Below are 17,502 nucleotides of genomic sequence, written 5' to 3'. Positions count from 1 at the left end.
TGATACATTTCACTTTTTTATTTCCAGATACTGGGTAGTTGTTGCGGATATTCTATTAAGTAACAGATGTCACTGAACTTTCTTATTACTGTTAATTTTTACCAAGTGATCCGCAGGTGCTCTGATCACCGTAGGAATTCTGTTCAAGCCTTGGCCTTTCCTTTGAGCTATCTCCAGGGTGAAGTCAAGCAGTACCAATGCTAATACAAGTAACTCTGCTTTTATATGCAGATGTTGTTGGGGCCTTGCATCTTCCCCCACAGACTTCACCCCTTTCCCTCATAAAGAACAAGGGAGACCTGCTTATTTAATACTGAAACAATAGTGCTTTATTGAAAAAACTGTTAGTTTAAATGGATACAAACTCGTGTAAAATAAGTGTTTTCAAAATTCATTTCTATAGGCAGAGATTATGTCTTAGTAAAAGAGCAATTATCTATTAGCACAAGTATACTTTTAGATTTGGGCAGGAAAACAAAGTAAGACTAGAGTGTGACATACAAGCCCTCCCAGCCCACACTGCCTGCTCAGTAGGCAGCTGGCCCTAAGTGGTACCTTTACCAAGACATATGCAGGGCTTACACTGACCGCTTAGAAATGTTTTTTCTTCTTTTTTTTGTTTTGCAGCTTTCTTGAGTGAGTTAATAAATGTCAAAATAACTCAAATAACTGATTCTGTACGGGTGTACTGTCACGGAACACTTTTCTTGGTGTAAATTTCATCCAATGAGCCTTTGACCATTCACAATGATGCAACAGTGAAGGGACAAAGTGGGAACAGCAAATTGTTTTCTGTTGTGTAACTCCATAACTAACAATTTTTTAGTCTTTTTTTTTTTTTTGACCTAAACAATCTCCCTCCCCCAAATGCCTGTCTCATCTTCAGCTCAGTTCCTGTTGCAATGAAATGAAAAGTACTAAACCAGCACCTGCTCCCTTCCACAGTCCTGTTTCCTTCACCTGCTTCCTGACATTAGGAAAGGTGATGGAAAGTGACTTCTAGAGTGTCCCAAAGAGAAAGAACACAGGAAAAAAGGCAGTGCAGGAGGGACAAGGCCAGCATCAGAAGACAGACCAGGTGTGGCTTCAACCATGGGTGCCTGTGTACCAGCTTGCAGTACAGAGCTGAAATGTCTTTCGTCCTTATAGAGACACATGGAGAAATTTGTACACACAAACTGAATGAAACGACAATGCAAATGGGACAGTCTGTCCATTAAGAAATAGCCACTGCTTTTTTCTTTTAACAGAAAACCATTCAAAAAGGAAACAGAGGAAAACTAAATCAGAAAAACCTGGCAGGCATTTGGTCTTCATGGGGCCAAGGCCTTTGGGCAGGAATATTGCCCAGTGACAAGCCCGGGTCCAGGGGTATGTTGGGCAAAGGACAAAATTTCCACTGTTGAGGGAGATCTTTTACACCTGCAGTTATAGAAGTACATTAAAGTGCAGTATAAAATATAAAAAGATTGGTTTCTTAAAAAATTATTTCCTCTTTAGTTGCGTAAAAACTGTTTACTGACTCTCATAAATACAGTCTCATTGCAAGGTGAAGTTGGAACTCATAGCTGCTTTGATTTTTCTCCACAGCACAGGATAACCAGCACCAGAGGAAGACACTAATAAAAAGTCCTTGTGGTGAGTTCTCTGCACAAAGACCTTAAAAATAACCTAGTTTCACAACCTAGAGCTCCTAAAATTCACCCCAAAAGCCTATTTTTAAAAAGCTCTTTAATTATAAATGTATCTTGTTAGGTAATTCTACTCTGCTCTACTTGGTCAACAGATAAACATGCAGATGGATCAACAGTATTGAACTATTAGCAGCAAAACTGGTTTTATGTGTTGTGCACAAAAAAAAAAATCAAGGAAGGCCAGTCTCCACAGTGTGGCTTGGTAATAAGCAAATGGCCTGGTCACAGGTACATCTACAACACAGGACACAGGGTAAATCTGAATGTTCTAGATACAAATAGAGTGCTCATCAGCGATTAGTCAGTTAGGCCAGCTACACCAAGGAAGTTCAATGTTAACTACAGATGTGGACTCTTGGAAATCATTCTAACATTAGTGGTCAGATAAGAAGGAAGAAAATCAAAGTGTAAAGTACAACAGCAATGAAAATACAAGTGTTAAAAGTACTTCATAAAAAAAACAAAACACATCAAAAGTTTTAAAAAAATGAAATTCTAAGGCACAGGTACTTAAAATCTGGATAGGCACCCTTTCCAAGGACCTCAAGAAAACTCCAAGCTGTAGCACTAGTCTGGAATGTATTTTCTTTTCATCCAAGAGTATTTCCTGAAAGAAACAAAACAAAGCAATTTAAAGGTTTTTTTTTTTTTTTTTTGGGCAGGGGGGAGGGAGAAGCACATGCTCTACTGCTGGAGCCAACAAAGCAATTGAAATGGGAGTAATGCAGCAATGTTAACTCTACAACTTCTGTGCCTAACAAAGGGCAACTGAGCAAAAAAGGCTGGGTTTCCATGATCAGTAAGTCAACTGCTATTTGAGGCTCTTGGAAATTCCAAGTAATGCAAAACAAAAAAGCATATGGAAATAAAACTTAACTTTAGTTTATGGAATAGTAAACTATTAGTTTACTATAGTTTAAATAAACTATAGTTATTCCATAACTATATTTAGTTATGGAATCAGTAAAACTTTACTGATTCCATAAAATTTTGAAAGGAGAAGCAACAAGATGAGAGAAAATACATCTATCTTTCTCTCCTGCTCAAATGAGCCCTGCCTGAGGAGATGCTTCCCTCCAAACTGGTTAAGCAGAACCAGCTTCTGGAGCCAGGAGGCCCCATCACTAGTGATATGGTGGCAGGCAGAGCATTTTAGACTCCTACAGTTTTTGTTTTTTCCCCAAGGTTTCCATGTGATGATGAAAAATAAAGCAACCAATTTAAGTGTCAGATAAGGGTTAAATGGACATTCCCTATATTATTAAAAATGTGCACAGGAATTTAAAAAATCTTTTTATATACATACTATGCAACACACCCTTTCAGGCAGGGCTCTGTTTGGTGACCAATGCCCCAGTGTCACTCTAGGTCCTTCCTAAACCACCTGGCCCACCTGTCCTGGAGGCCTCTGGATTTTTTTTTTTTTTTTTTTTTTTTTTGTGGTTCTGGGGCTTGAACTCAGGGCTTTGTGATTGCTGTATCATTTGAGCCATGCTACCAGTTCAATGGACTCCTTGCTTTCTTTCTCTCCCAATCTGCCATGCATGCCAGCTAAGCCCAAGTAACCTCCCTATTGTCATGATTGCTCAAGCCTCCAGAATGAAGCCCCTAAACTACAATGGAGCTCTTCTTCCTAATTCCCAGCACGTCCATCGCCAATCTCTGCCACTTTGAACTGTCTTTCAAGCCCTGCTGGTATCTCTTGTATCTCTGCACGATGTCTGTTTGCCTTCCTCACCATGTCCCATGTGAGCACTCTCTCCCTTGGACTCTGAGGTCTTTCTCTGACATTACCTTTCATTCTTTTCCTCTGGGAGGTGATCTGGAGTGACCCACTTGGACAGTGCTTAGTGTGTACCCACAGGAACAGGGGAGCAGACATATGCTGTTCTATTTGAGTCCCTGGTTTCTGTAGATTCCTTTTAGGCAGGGAGACCAGTGAACACCAGGCCAGAAATCTATGTGATTCACTAATACCATATTCATTGTAGCAGAGCTGCCCCAACAACCTGGTGGGTCAATGGTCTATAATAAGTTACCTTAATAATTCCTCTTTGTGGCATCTTTACTTTTATTTACACTAGCTGTTTGATAATGCTTAGACCTCTCTTTGAAGAGAATTAAAAAATGTTATTCAAAGTATTTATAATTTCTCTTCTGAGACATTCTTATATAAACTTGGAAAATTTTACTAGACAGCAGGTGGCAGTGGAGAGTCAGTTCTCCTTTTTAGGAGTAATCCTTTCTCATTTAAGGTTGGTGATGTGGCTAAGGACAGAGCTTCAAAAATGAAAAACATTAAGGCTCAAGGTGAGTGGACAATGCAATCCTGCAGTAATAACTGTCTGTTGTTCATGCTAATGGACACCAGATTCCATGTGTCTGAGTCAGTAATATACAAACATTACCTTACACGTGGTGCCCGAGGGCCCCACCATCACTGTCGCCGCCCTGCATCTGCATCTGCATCTGCGCCTGCATCCTCGCAATCATCTCCTGCATACGGCGGAGCTGTGGACACAGTACACGTCACACACAATGCTAGGGGCTCAGGGTTGTCTCAGAACACTGGTTATGGATGTTCTGTGATTCCTAAAACTAACTTCTGTGCTTTCCCCAAGACATGACAATGCACTAAAATACAAGGAATTCTTAGAAATCAATTGAAAAAACATTAGACAAATATTTTTTTAACCCACAAGGCAGGAAAAAGATTGATGTTACCCAGTGGGGGAATGTGAACTGAAGGGCAATGGAAATTATTCAGTTTTTCTGGAGGGCACTGAGATCCTAGCAGTGAAACAATTGTTATTGTGGTTTGTGCGTTCAGAAAGGCTTCCAGGTTAAGTATTATTAAGTATTTACTCAAATTTTCTTCAGGTAGCTTTGTGGTTATGGCTTTAACATTTAAATATTTGATCAATATTCAATTAATCTGGCTGTGAGCTTTCTTTTTGTCTCCAAAAGGCAGCCCGCTGTGACTGTATTACCACTAAACAGTATGTCTATCAAATAACTGGAGTCTATCAACTCTGTGCATTTCTGATCAGCTTCTTGATAGCTATTTGAGTGACTGATGTTCTTGGTGTTTTTGTAACCAGTGAAGCAAGTCTCTTCTCATTAGTCCAGTTCTTAAAAAGCTCTCTGTATTGTCCAGGCTTACTTCTAGAATGTTAGAATTACTTTATCAAGTGCTCCCCTAACAAGGAAAATTCTGCTGGGACCTTTTAGACTGTGTAAAATTTAGAGGACTGTGATCCTTACGTGGACTCTTCCCACCTAAGAAGTCATGATCTACACTATTATCTTCAAAATCTTTTCAGTGGAGTCTTTTAATTCTTCCCCCATGTAAGCTCTATGTATTTTTTTCTCAGATTTTTGGTAATGAATGGAAAAGGCAATTTCATTCTATTTTCCACTTGGTTATTGTCTATGTATGAGGAAAATGATTTATGAACATTTGACAAAAATCAGTCATGTTATTAAACTGTTTCCATCTTTTTTCGCTAAGCTGCTACTGGAGGTTAAATGAGATAATACCTAAAACATGTATATTATTTATGTGTAAATGCTTTTTTTTTTTTTTTTTGGTGGGACTGGGGTTTGAACTAAGGGCTTCTCTCTTGCAAAGCAGGCGCTCTACCGCTTGAGCCATACCACCAGTCCATTTTGCTCTGATTATTTTGGAGATGGGTCTTGCCACTTATTTGTTATGTATACCTCTCCTAAAAAAACAAAACAAAACAAAAAAAACCACACCAAAGAAAATCCATACCAAGTTAATTATAAATACTTTGTAGTATAAACTAAGTAGGTCTAGTGATAAGACCTGGCCTTTTCTACTTACTTCAGCCTCCTTTTCCAGCAAGATCTGGTCTTTATTCATGTCCTCATTCTCCACTTTCCTAAAGAGTAGAAAAAAATTATAATTACAATACTGCAGCAAATATGGCAAGTTATTTCTTTTCCCTTTTTCTTTTGGTGGGACTGAGTTTGAACTCAGGGCTTCTCACTTGCAAAGCATGCACTCTACAGCTTACGCTACAACTCCAATCCATTTTGCTCTCTTTGGAGATGCGGTCAATCGAACTATTTGCCTGGGCTGGCCTTGAGTCATGATCTTCCTGATCTCAGCCTCCCAAATAGCTAGGATTACAGGTATGAGCTAGTGAGTTATTTCTGACCATAGATAACCCAATAAAAATAACATTTGCTTAAAATTACATATATTTTTCTGTTTTCTAATTAAAAACAAGATGAACAGAACAGGGAGAAGAAAAAGGACAAGATACATGGAATGGGGGGGTGCCTCAAAAACTAGCAGGTCTTACCTGAAGAAAGCTCTTGGTTTGAGGTAAGTTACTCTCAAACTGATAAATTGTTGTATTTGAACAAGCAATACTTGAATAAGTGAACAGAGCCCAGCCCAAGAGGAAAGAGGAAAGCTCCTCTAAGCAAACTGGACAATAGGGCCCTTCAAGTGCAGGATTCCAGTAAGGATTCCTGCTTGGCTGCTTTTTGTTGCCTCTAAAACCTTTCTTAACATCTGGCTCCCAAACTGACAACACAGTAAGTGAGACTTTAACACATACCTCATACAAATCCACAAATCCAGCAAGTTATTGAAATGTGAGTATTCTAATGAACAACATAACACAGAAAACCTTCAATAAGTGATATGTATCACTATTCATTCACTAAGCTCTGTTCTAAGCAGAGTGATTTTACCAGGCAGGTAAGAGTCACAAAACACATTAAGATGGTAACAAAGAAAAGATGAGGATGGCTGCATGGGTCTGCAGAGAGCAGATCTGTTGCTCCAGTGCCACTCGTAGTGGGCTCATCCTTAACAACAAACAAGTCTGTGTCACTGAAATACAGAGACGCATTTGAAGTACAAAGACAAGAAGATCTTATTTTTGATTCAATTAGCAGCAGCTCTTGCACAGCAATGCTTGAGTAAGAAGCACAGGGTACTTATCAAGTAGGCTGAGCTGGACACACAGGAGAGGGGAATGTGACTTGGGGTGACATAAGACAGGAGATGGACAGTGTAACAACCTGCCGCCTCTCTTGAGCCTCTCAGAACGGAAGTTTTCATAATGAAGGTCCTGGGTCACTTCCTGGAGGTCCTGCATGTGAGTGCTGAAAAAGAAAAGGAAATGCACTAAAATGGCTAAAAGTATAAGCCATTCTCATGGGAAAAAAACTAATCAAGAACAGAGAGGAAACACCAGTACCTAAAACACCTCTCATTATGTGGTGGGCTAGAGGCAAATTGCTGGGATTTCAGCACAAGGGATATGGCTGTGAAAATGCCTGGTTAGGTCTGTTCCTTCTCCCTTACGACCACAAGTGATGCAGACACCCCTCAGGTCTGGATGTTACCATAGCCACTGCCAGTCCCTACTGAAGGCCCTCACCACTTGAGAGAGGCAGATGCACATAGATTTTAGGAGATTTTTTTAGGTAGAACATACTTTTCTAAAAGATCTTATGGGTAACATACAACTCAAATATCCATGACTATTTTTTTGGGGAGGTGAGGGTGAGGCTGGGGTTTGAACTCAAGGCTTGCCTTGAAAAGCAGGCACTCCACCACTTGAGCCACACCTCCAGTTCATTTTGCTCTGGTTATTTTGGAGATGGGGTCTTGCAAACTATTTGTCTGGGCTGGCCTCAAATCTCAATCCCCCAAATCCTCCTGATCCAGCCACTCAAGTAGCTAGGATCATAGGTGAGGGCCAATAGCACCTGGCTCTCTTATCCATGACTTCTTAGGATTAAATGTTTTTCAGAGCTGGGTGCTAGTGGCTTATGCCTATAATCCTAGCTACTCTGGAGGCAGAGATCAGGAGGATTGAGAGCAAACAGCTCGAGAGACCCTATCTCGAAAACAACCATCACAAAAAATGGCAGGTGGAGTGGCTCAAATGATAAAAGTGCCTGCTTAGCAAGCTTAAGGACCTGAGTTCAAACCCCAGTGCCGCCAAAAAATCAAAACAACTTTTATCAGAAAGGATTGATTAGCTTAAGCTATGGAGAAGACCACAAAGTAAAGCACTGTAACACTAAACTTAAACCTTATACTCATCTTTTGAAACATTCCTAGCTGGCTTATTGCCCAGCCTTTTTCTTTTTATCAAGCACTATGAACTCCAGGATGAGCAAACATCATAATTCAGTCCTAGAAACAGGATCCAGGATTCTGGATCTTTAAACTAAAAAAAAATAATCTTCTAAAATCTCTGTGTACCTGCCTCTTTCAAACGGCCATGGTCTTGTACAGGGATTAGCGCTACGTGGTGAGGCCTAGGTCTGTGTAGTGTCTGCACATCACCAGGCATTTTCACATTCCAGGATCCAGGGAAACAGACTGCGTACAGGCAAAGTGGCTCATTTCCCCCATCCTGAGAAATGCACAGCCAGCACTGAAGGGGAAGTCCCTACTGAGACTAACTCCAGAAGAGGGAGTGGCAACAGCCAAGGCCTCAGCATGCAGAGCTGGACTATGCCTTAACTTCTCTCACAAACCATTCAACTACCATTGACACAGCATGGATGCTAACATCTGATTTTCATTAGTAAACAGTGCTAACTTGAGATATAGGTGGCATATACAGCAATTCTCCACTAATCAAAATATCAATTTATCCAGATCATGTTCTCTCTCAGTTCTTCTGATTAAAGAACAGTTGTACATTTTATGAAGAACAAAAAAGGAGTTTGAAGGCTCCGAACATAAGGAAGTGATAAGGGGATAGAAATGCTAATTACTCTAATTTGATCAGTACATGCTGTATATAAGGTGTTGAAATATCACGCTGTACCTCATAAATTTGTACAACTACATGTAAATAAAAAACAAAAAAGTAGAAAGTTGTTATGTCATACCATGTGATACCCTCTACCTTGTTCCTTAGGTTGGTTTTATTGTGGCCATGCAGGTTGGTAGTCTGCTGGATTAGTGGACGTAGGGGCTCTTGCTTGGGCTGCTAGGAAATAGCCACAACACCAGAGGACTCTGGTTTGCAGGTTTGCAATAATTATACACCTGCTGTTGATGGGAGGATGATGCTGACACCTAAGTGTTCAGACCTTGACACTATAACCTCAGAATTTCTCTTATTTTCCTCCTGATTTAGAGAACACTAGACTGTACTCATTTTCTTTTTTGCACTGTTTCCCAAAGTCTTTACCCTTAATCATAAAACTATTCAAAAATCAGGCATAAGGCAGACACCCTAAAAAAAAGTGTATTTTAAGCAACACGCTTTCCTTTAGCCTCTTTACTCAAGAATAATAGTGAGGCAGGTATGTTACTATATGTGAAATTCATTCCTAAAGGAGAAGTCTACTTTTGTAGTCAGGCCTATTAAAAATGAGTAGAAATCTTAAGACCTAAATGGGGCTATCCAGTGGGACAGCCTCAGACTGACAAGCCTGACACCGAATCAGCTGCTTAGTGCTCTGAAGGAGCCTGACTATCTCCTGGCCAGAGCTGGGGACTCAGACACAGCTGAAGCCCAGTCTCACTTTAGTATCAGTGATTTTGAGATGGGAAAGCAAGAAGGACAGGTACTACACTACAGGCCTGAAAGGGAAGATGCCATTTCATCAGTGTTACAGAACAAGCTCCACTGAAGGACCTCAGCTCCAAACTACAGTGGTCCTGCAGCCACCTCAGCGCTATGAGAACGGACCACAGATGACCACAAAACTGCTGTTTGTCTGTCTTGTATGCCACATACAATTCTCCATGCCTAGCTCTGCCACAAAGAATACAGAATGTCTTACATGAGCATGGTTCTCAGCTTCAGAAAGTCATTGTGTTCCGGGTTCTCCACTTCCACAACACCCCATGGATAAAGGCGACCTCTGACCTTCTTGCCTTTGGCTTCAATCAACTGGTTGGATCCAACCACAGAGAATGGGATGCTGGCCTAAAAGGAAACAAAGAAGACAGGCTACACACAGGGAATCCTGATCTTTACTATGAATACAAGTATATCAGCACATATTGAGGTTTTTTTTGGTGGTATTTGGGTTTGAACTCAAGAGCTACTCCACCAGCCCTTTTTTTTTTTTTTTTTTGAGATAGGGTCTTGCAAACTATTTTGCCTGGGCTGGCTTTGAATAGCGATCATCCTGAGCAGCTAGGATTACAGGCCTGAGCCACCCAGAAGGTTGCTGTTTACTACAAAGTTCAACTGAGAGCTAAGGACATGTACATTTCACTTAGAAGTGTAAGATATTTTCCACAGGAGACAAACTGGAATCAAATTAAACCTGCAATAACATTTCTAAGCCTTAAGTGAAAGCTTTTTAAATATATTTACAGCCAAAAATATTATAACTAGACCTACCTAGACAATCTCTTAGAGACCAAGTCAAGCCCTCTAGGATTTGGCCCTATGCCAAATCTATCTTTTTCATTTTTTGCAATATTGGGTTTGAACTCATGGCCAACAACCATTGTTTTGCGAAGGGTTTTTCAAGACAGGTTCCCACAAACTATTTGCCCAAGCTGGCTGTGAACCCTGATCCTCCTGATCTCTGCCTCATGAGTAGTTAGAATTACAGGCATGAGCCACTGGCACCTGGCCAAATCTTTCTCTTTAAATGCATGCACAGATCACAGGAAACAGGAGCTAGTCCCACTGTACATGTGGAGCTAGTTCTTACTTTGAGCAGTCTAGTCTGTTCTTTAAAATCTTCATCCTCATCTGATTCAGCATCGGGTAAGTGATAGATTTTGATGTTATGCTCTTCAATTTCATCCAAAATCTGAAAGAATGACAAAGCCGGGATGGATTTTAGCAAACTACCTATTATTTAAACCAGCTCTAACTCATCATATTAGAAATACATCAAAATTATCCAAACATCAATAAAGAATAATACTGATTAAAGTTATTTCCAAACGGTTTTACAAAGTGCAGAAAACTGATCTGTTTGAATTTTGAGGGCTTTTCTGTTCATGACAATATTAACAATAACACACAATGTGGTAAGAAGACTAACAATAGCATTGTACTAAACTAAACCAAAAATCACTCCAATCAGTCAGCAAGGACTAGTGCCAGAGGAAGCCACAGTGGGTCCCTGGGCAACAGGCAGAGGGCAGCAAGCGGAGTTGAGAGAAGGGCACGTCAGGACGAAAAAAGGATCCTGTGAAATGCATGAAAGGAAGAGGTAGCTGTGTCTCTGAAATAACAAGAAAATTCAGATGCTGGAATCTAAGACATCCATGTTGTTTTTCTTCCCCCATTGTTTTTGGTTTTTTTCCTTTTCCTTTTTTTTTTTTTTTTTTTTTTGGCAGTACAGAGTTTGAACTCAGAGCCCCATGATTGCTAGGCAGGCATTCTACCAGTTGAGCTATACCACCAGCCCATTGTTTTTGTTGTTTTTGAGAGACACTATGCAGCCCAGGCTGGGCTCCAGCTTATGATCCTCCTTGAGTGCTGGGATTACAGATGTACACCATGATGCCTGGCCCTAGGACATCTAGTTGGAAACAAAAACAAAGACTAATGTTACACCACATGGAGGTTTTCCTGAAAACCAGGCAAGAGACAAGAGGATCTAGATTTAATAGGCAGCAAGTAATCAACAGTTAAATCGTGCAATTTGACCCATCAACCAGGCCCAGAGAGGAAGAAAAACTGGGCTGGAGCTGAATGAGGCAGTCATTGATTAGTCAACCAATTACAACCCAGCCTGGTGGTCACTGTGAGCCTAACACTCCATAGGCACCAGCAGGATAGAGCTCTGTTTGCTCTCACTGAGACCTATACCATCAAGAAAGAGAGAACAGGCAAAGGGAGCAAAAAACACCCTGCCTCAACTTTGCACCATACTGGCTTTTCGTTTTACTCCATAGTGTGACCTTCTGATCTTGGAAGACCAGAGATCTTGGACCTAACACACTGTTTTTCCTAACTTAGGACTCAAAAAAAGGTCTGTCTCTCCACATCCTTTATTTTGCAACCTTCGCTCTTTACATAAACCCTTATTCTGGGATGGGAGGAAGCACTTCATCCTTTGGAAAAATTAAGCAGTGGAATTTACATGAAGTAAGATCTCTGGAAGAGAAAAGCCAATCAGAGATATGATATGATCAAAGCAGGATCAAACACTACCCTTGGGAGGTCTGGGAAGTACATAGGTGGTGACATCAGCAAAGGGCAAAGTAAAGCCAAGTAGGGGAAGTTTCAGAAGGAGAAATGCCAATCATGGCAAATGTCACAGATGAGACCCTGTCTAATGACAGAACTGTGGGCCATGCCCACAGCAGAAAAACTGCAGCTGGATGAGGTAAAGCCACAGTGAAAGGGGTCATGGAGAGATGGGTCACATTAGCCAGGAGGTTTCTGACACAACATGGAAGAGCGAGAAAAAGGTCTGCAAGAGTTTCTTTAGAAAAGACGGTATGAACAAAATGTAGCGTAAGGGAAGAAACTAGAGGAGGGACAAATGCTTGTAGAATTTCAATTCATCTCAGACTTTATCAACAGGCCCTAAAGGTTCTGGATATAAGATTTTAGAAATAAGGATTAGAACATTCCAATCTTGACACTCCCTCCTCTACCTCAATGAAATGTAACAGTATACAGAAGGTGATGTGAAAATTACTAAAAATACTGTCAAGTATAAAAATGTCTTGGCTTTCAGAGGTTCTTCCAAAGGCCTAAATATTTTCTAAAAAATGTGCAGGCACTGCATTTTAAGCTGTCATGTACAGCTTAAAAAGCCTTCGATGGCAAAATATACTAAGACCCATGAAAGTACAAAACCCAAACCAGGAGAAATCAGTGCAACGTGGTAGTCAGTATCTATAAATTTAAAAATTATCTTTTAAGTCAATGAAAAAGGAAACACCAACAGGCATCGCACATGAGGACAGACAGACACAGACCTGCAGTAAAGGAGCTGCAAATTAAACAAAAGCCAATGTCTAAGTAACCTATCCAAGATAGTTCTGGGCTGAGTGTAGAGCCTATTTTGAGAAAAGTCCATTGTTACAAGCTTATTTGGGGAAATTCAGCCATCTTTCAAAAATTTAAATGTGCAATAATTTCCATTCTAAGAATTCACCTGACTTATACAATCCTGAGAAGACACAAGTGTGTACTGACATACAATGTTCATTACAAGAATTATTCAATAAAGGCCAGGGACAGTGGCTCGGGACCATCCCAGCTACTAAGGAGAATCGAAGTTCTAGGCCAGCTTAGACACAAGTATTAGCCAGACCCCATTTCAATCAATAAGCCAAATGCAGTGGTGTACATCCGTGGTCCTAACTATACAGGAGGCTGTAGGTAGGAAGATCATAGTCTGAGACCGACCCTGGGCAAAATCTGTGAGACACTGCCTGAAAAAGAACATGCAAGAATGACTAGGTACTGGTTCAAGTGACAGAGTGCCTGCCTAGCAAGTCTGAGCCCTGAGATGAAATCCCAGCACTGTAAAAAAAGACAGAATTACTCAGCAAACATTACTGCATTCCTAATTCCCACTATGTGCCAGGTATTATTCTAAATTCTTGGAATATAAAACAAAGATTCTGGATTTCTAGGACTCAGAGTGGGGTGAAGAGAAGCCGAAAACACAATGAAGATACACATTATGTATGCTGGGGAATGCTACAAGAATTGTGTGTGGAGGGGGAGGGTGTGAAGTCATGTGGTCAGGATTAGAATTATGATGAAGGGTAATGAAAATATCTTGGCGGAATAACTGTCTAGGCAGAAGGCATCACTAGCAAAAATGTACAAACTGATTTGGTCTGATAGACAGTAAGGGGCAATGTAATACAGATTCTGGTCAGAGATGGAAGGGAGCCAGAGGAAACAAAACATAAGCTAAATGTCCATCAACAGAGAACCAGCACCACAAGTCACAGCATATTCATACACTGGAACACTGTGCCTCCAGTAAGAATTATGGTAGAGGGATGCATGATGAGATTTAATACATTTTTAAACTGAAAAATTAAGTGGTAGACTGCTATTACAATGTCATTTCATTCTGTAAAAACTGAAGCATATGTATAGTATGCTCTGGAAGGATACAAACTTAATAGAAGTTTCTGTGGGTAACTAAAAGACCTCACAGTTCAGAGGTTAGCAAACGAAGTGTCTGTCTGTATGTTTCTTTTTTTTTTTTCTTTTTTTTTTTTTTTGGTTAGTACTGGGGTTTGAACTCAGGGCCTCACGCTTTCCAGGCAGGCGCTCTACTACTTCAGCCACTCACCAGCCCTTTTGGTGTTGGGTTTTTTCGAGATAGGGTCTTGCTAACTATTTGCCCAGGGCTGGCTTCAAACTGCAATACTCCTGATCTCTGCCTCTTGAGTACCTAGGATTACAGGCGTGAGCCACTGGTGTCTGGCTGTTTGCTTTTAAGTAGTACACAGTCAGAAAAGGTAAATAGGTTTTAGAAATATGTAGCAGCAGAGACAATAAAGAAGCTTTATACAGGAGAGGGTGCTAAAACAGGGTACCACAAAACAACCAGTCAGTATTGGAGTGGTTGGGTAGCGAAACCTATCTGCTGGCAGCTGTGATATGACACCTTCACAACCCAAATGCAGAGAACTTTTCTACTAAAACACATCATTTGCAGTAAAGTATTTGGGTGAAACAACAGAACTCCATAGACAATACACTTCCATGTTCGCATTATTTACTTAACACACAACCTTCCACTCATGGAGGAATAAAAGGTTTCATCTAAGAAGAATTTTAAAAATATAAATTTCATGTTAAAATGTAAAAACACAAACAACAACAAAAAACCCTGCAAGTATTAGGTGTTCTTTGAATTCTACTCCCAAGATGCAGGTCAAGTTCTGCACCCTGCCTCCAGCATCTGAGCAGCAGCCCTGTCTGCAGGATTCCTCCTGCTCCCAGGCAGCTGGCTCTCAGCTGTCACTCACCCTTTTTTTCAGCCGTTCACGTTCCTTCAGAGTGAGAGTGTCAGCTTTTGCGATGACAGGAACAATATTCACCTTATTGTGTATCGCCTTCATAAATGCAACATCTAAGGGCTTCAGTCTAAAAACAAGTCATGTATTTAGGGAAAGAAGAGGGAGATCACACAAGTTTTGTTTGTTTGTTTGTTTTTTCCAGAAGACAATCTCAGTTCTTGTGTTGCAATATGAACTCTGGGGAAGCTTATAAACGTGCAGTCAATCAGGTCTCCATGGTAAACAACTAACTCACCCATGTCCAAAAGGTGAAATGAAGTAGAAACAGCAATGAACCCTGTTGTCAATGATGTGCCGCCTGTTCAGGCCACTCTCATCATGCAGGTAGCGCTCAAACTGCTCATCAATGTAGGAGATAATCGTTTTAAAACTGAAACACAAATGTCAGAGTAATCACGGGTTACAAAGACAGTCAGTCCCTTACTGCAATGGCAGAATAGGTTTTTCTCTCCCTTTCCCCACCTAACATATGTAATTTAAGAATTCATAATAGAAGACTGACTCCTATATTTGGCAAAAATGGAGGTTTTCTGTGAAACTGTGACAAGGTTAATTTTCCTTAAGCACTGGCAGTTAATAGCCTGCATAGAAGAGGTTATGAGGTGCCAGAGGTGACATGTGAGGTCGGAGGGCTGCCAACCCTTTCAAGAAGTGTAACTGTGAAGAGACGCCAACAGAGTGGGAGAAGGAAGCATGGGGTCCAGACAGGACAACTCACCATGTGACATGGGATGGGAGATTCCTAACACAGGAAAGAGGACCTTCTCCCTTCCTTCCTTTTCTAACCTAGAGCTGGAAAGTTGATTCATTATGCTGATGGGCTTAGAATCCGGAAGGATTCTCTGCACAGCACAGGCAACCTGCTGCTGTAACTTCTTCTACTTCTTGATTTCCTAATTTGTGAAAATGATGCCAACAAGCAGTCATTTATAGGCACCAAGACTCAAGCAACTTCCAAGGTTTTCACTTTCTTCCATATGGAAGGACTGTACTACAAAGCTTACTCATTATCAATGGTTTCATTTATATTAGCAGTCTATGGATGGTTAGCTTTACCCTCTTAGATCTCACTAGAGTGCTCTTACAAAATACTTATTCTCTATAAAATTCCTTAGTTAAGAATCCAGTATTTAATGTTTTAAATTGTCTATTTCACTGGATATAGCTACCCAAGCCTAATAATCACTCATTGGCACAATCTATCAATTTAAATACATTAGAACAAAGATGGGTATGGTGGTAAACACCTGTAATCCTAGCACTCAGGAGGCTGAGGTAGAAGGATTGTGTGTTTGAGGCCAGACTGGGTTATACAGGGGCCAGCCTGGACTATATAACAAGACTCTGCCTCAAAAAAAACAAAACAAAAAAACCCAAACAAAGTCAGTAAATACACTAGAACAAACATAGTCCTTGAAACTCTGGGGCCCTATGCTGTCTGTGGGTCATACCAATCCCTGCAGTTGATGGCATCCCCATAGCCAGGTGTGTCCACTACTGTGAGGCGCAGCTTGACTCCCCGTTCTTCAATCTCAACAGTTGAAGCCTCGATTTGGACAGTTCTTTCTATTTTTTCTGGAAAAGAAACAAACTTAAAAAGCAAATGTACCTTAAAATTAAGCCAGCATACAAAGAGGGAGAACTTACCTATTATTAATGTGCTTACAATAAGTGACTTGGAAGATCACTACCTCTCTTTGGAGGACGGTTCTCAGAAGGCAACATGGATTGTTCAAAATGACCCCAAAGTCACAAGGGAAACGTCAGTGCTCACTGACATGTGCTGCTCAGAAGATTAAAAATGCCTATTATCAAGAATTAAAATTTGTTTCTAGCATCAAGAAAACTTTATGAATTCACTTAAAAACTGAATTAAAAAATAGGGTGAAAAGGCTGTATGTCCTCATTGTGGCAATCCAAGGCTCAGGGCCGACTCTGCGTGCTTAGTAATTATTTATAAATGCTGGTGTCCTGCACTAGAATACTCAGTATGGCAGATGAGTTATGTAGCATTTTTAGTGATATAAAATCCTCATTTGATCCTTCCATCCAATGTAAAATATAGGAAGGAAATTATGACACTTTATAAAGAAACTCAAGGATAGGATATGTACATGGACACAAGTGAAATAACGGCTACGAGATCCCAAGACTTCAGGTGCAACAAGCTTTCCTACACATGCGGCATGCTCCTTAATGTTTAATGAAAACCAAGAACAAACAAAGCACAGAGCTAAAGCACAATCTATCAATGGTGTGCCCTTCAGCGACTTTCATACAGAGTTACATCTGTAGTGACATGGAAATGTCTTTTTTTTCTCTTTTTTTTCTTAGGTCCCCCACGATCACAAATTATGCAGTAGAGTTTCCCACACTTGGGGAAATCACAGGGGTCAGCATATCCAGAGTGGAATGGATAAGCCTCTCCCTGGGAAAACCACCTTCTTGATCATGGGTATCTCCCCTGCCAGGTAAGTATGGTAATGTCTTTACCTGCAGCTCCAGGTATGATTCTTTCTGGGTAGAGATCAGTCAGGAACAGGCTGTTTATGAGAGTCGACTTTCCTAGACCTGATTCACCTGGAATGAAATGAAAATCATGTCATGACCTTCCCACATGATTGTTAAACTTGACTTACTTGAGGCCTGCTACTGAATTAGGCACCTCACAAATATACAACAACTATGAATTAGGTACCCCTTTTCTTGCTTCACAGAAGTCCAATAGCTTGCCCAAGGTGAGAGAGCTATCCAGAACAATGACCTAATTTGAATCTAGGCCTGTGGGTTCCAGAACTTGCACATGGTATGATCAGA

At 40.6% G+C, this 17,502-nt stretch overlaps 1 protein-coding gene and 1 pseudogene across 2 annotated transcripts in view; both read right to left on the bottom strand.

The window, feature by feature from the left end:
• Nucleotides 1-303: 303 nt before the first annotated feature.
• Septin2 (septin 2) overlaps nucleotides 304-17,502 on the bottom strand; it is a 33,714-nt gene continuing 16,515 nt past the window's right edge. For both annotated transcript variants that reach the window (XM_020157724.2, XM_020157723.2), the window contains exons 4-13: nucleotides 17,179-17,265; nucleotides 16,137-16,260; nucleotides 14,921-15,055; nucleotides 14,635-14,752; nucleotides 10,380-10,481; nucleotides 9,492-9,637; nucleotides 6,756-6,839; nucleotides 5,542-5,599; nucleotides 4,103-4,205; nucleotides 304-2,301 (exon numbers count right to left, since the gene is read on the bottom strand). In XM_020157724.2, the coding sequence (XP_020013313.1) occupies nucleotides 4,104-4,205; nucleotides 5,542-5,599; nucleotides 6,756-6,839; nucleotides 9,492-9,637; nucleotides 10,380-10,481; nucleotides 14,635-14,752; nucleotides 14,921-15,055; nucleotides 16,137-16,260; nucleotides 17,179-17,265 (956 nt within the window). In that variant the 3' untranslated portion in view covers nucleotides 304-2,301; nucleotide 4,103. The remainder of the gene's footprint in view (nucleotides 2,302-4,102; nucleotides 4,206-5,541; nucleotides 5,600-6,755; nucleotides 6,840-9,491; nucleotides 9,638-10,379; nucleotides 10,482-14,634; nucleotides 14,753-14,920; nucleotides 15,056-16,136; nucleotides 16,261-17,178; nucleotides 17,266-17,502) is intronic.
• On the bottom strand, nucleotides 17,017-17,164 carry LOC141422744 (U1 spliceosomal RNA; annotated as a pseudogene).

This window comes from Castor canadensis, chromosome 4 (assembly GCF_047511655.1).
Source record: "Castor canadensis chromosome 4, mCasCan1.hap1v2, whole genome shotgun sequence".
Classification (NCBI taxonomy): domain Eukaryota; kingdom Metazoa; phylum Chordata; class Mammalia; order Rodentia; family Castoridae; genus Castor; species Castor canadensis.
Note: the sequence above shows the minus strand (reverse complement) of the source record. Positions and strands in the feature narration are given on the sequence as shown.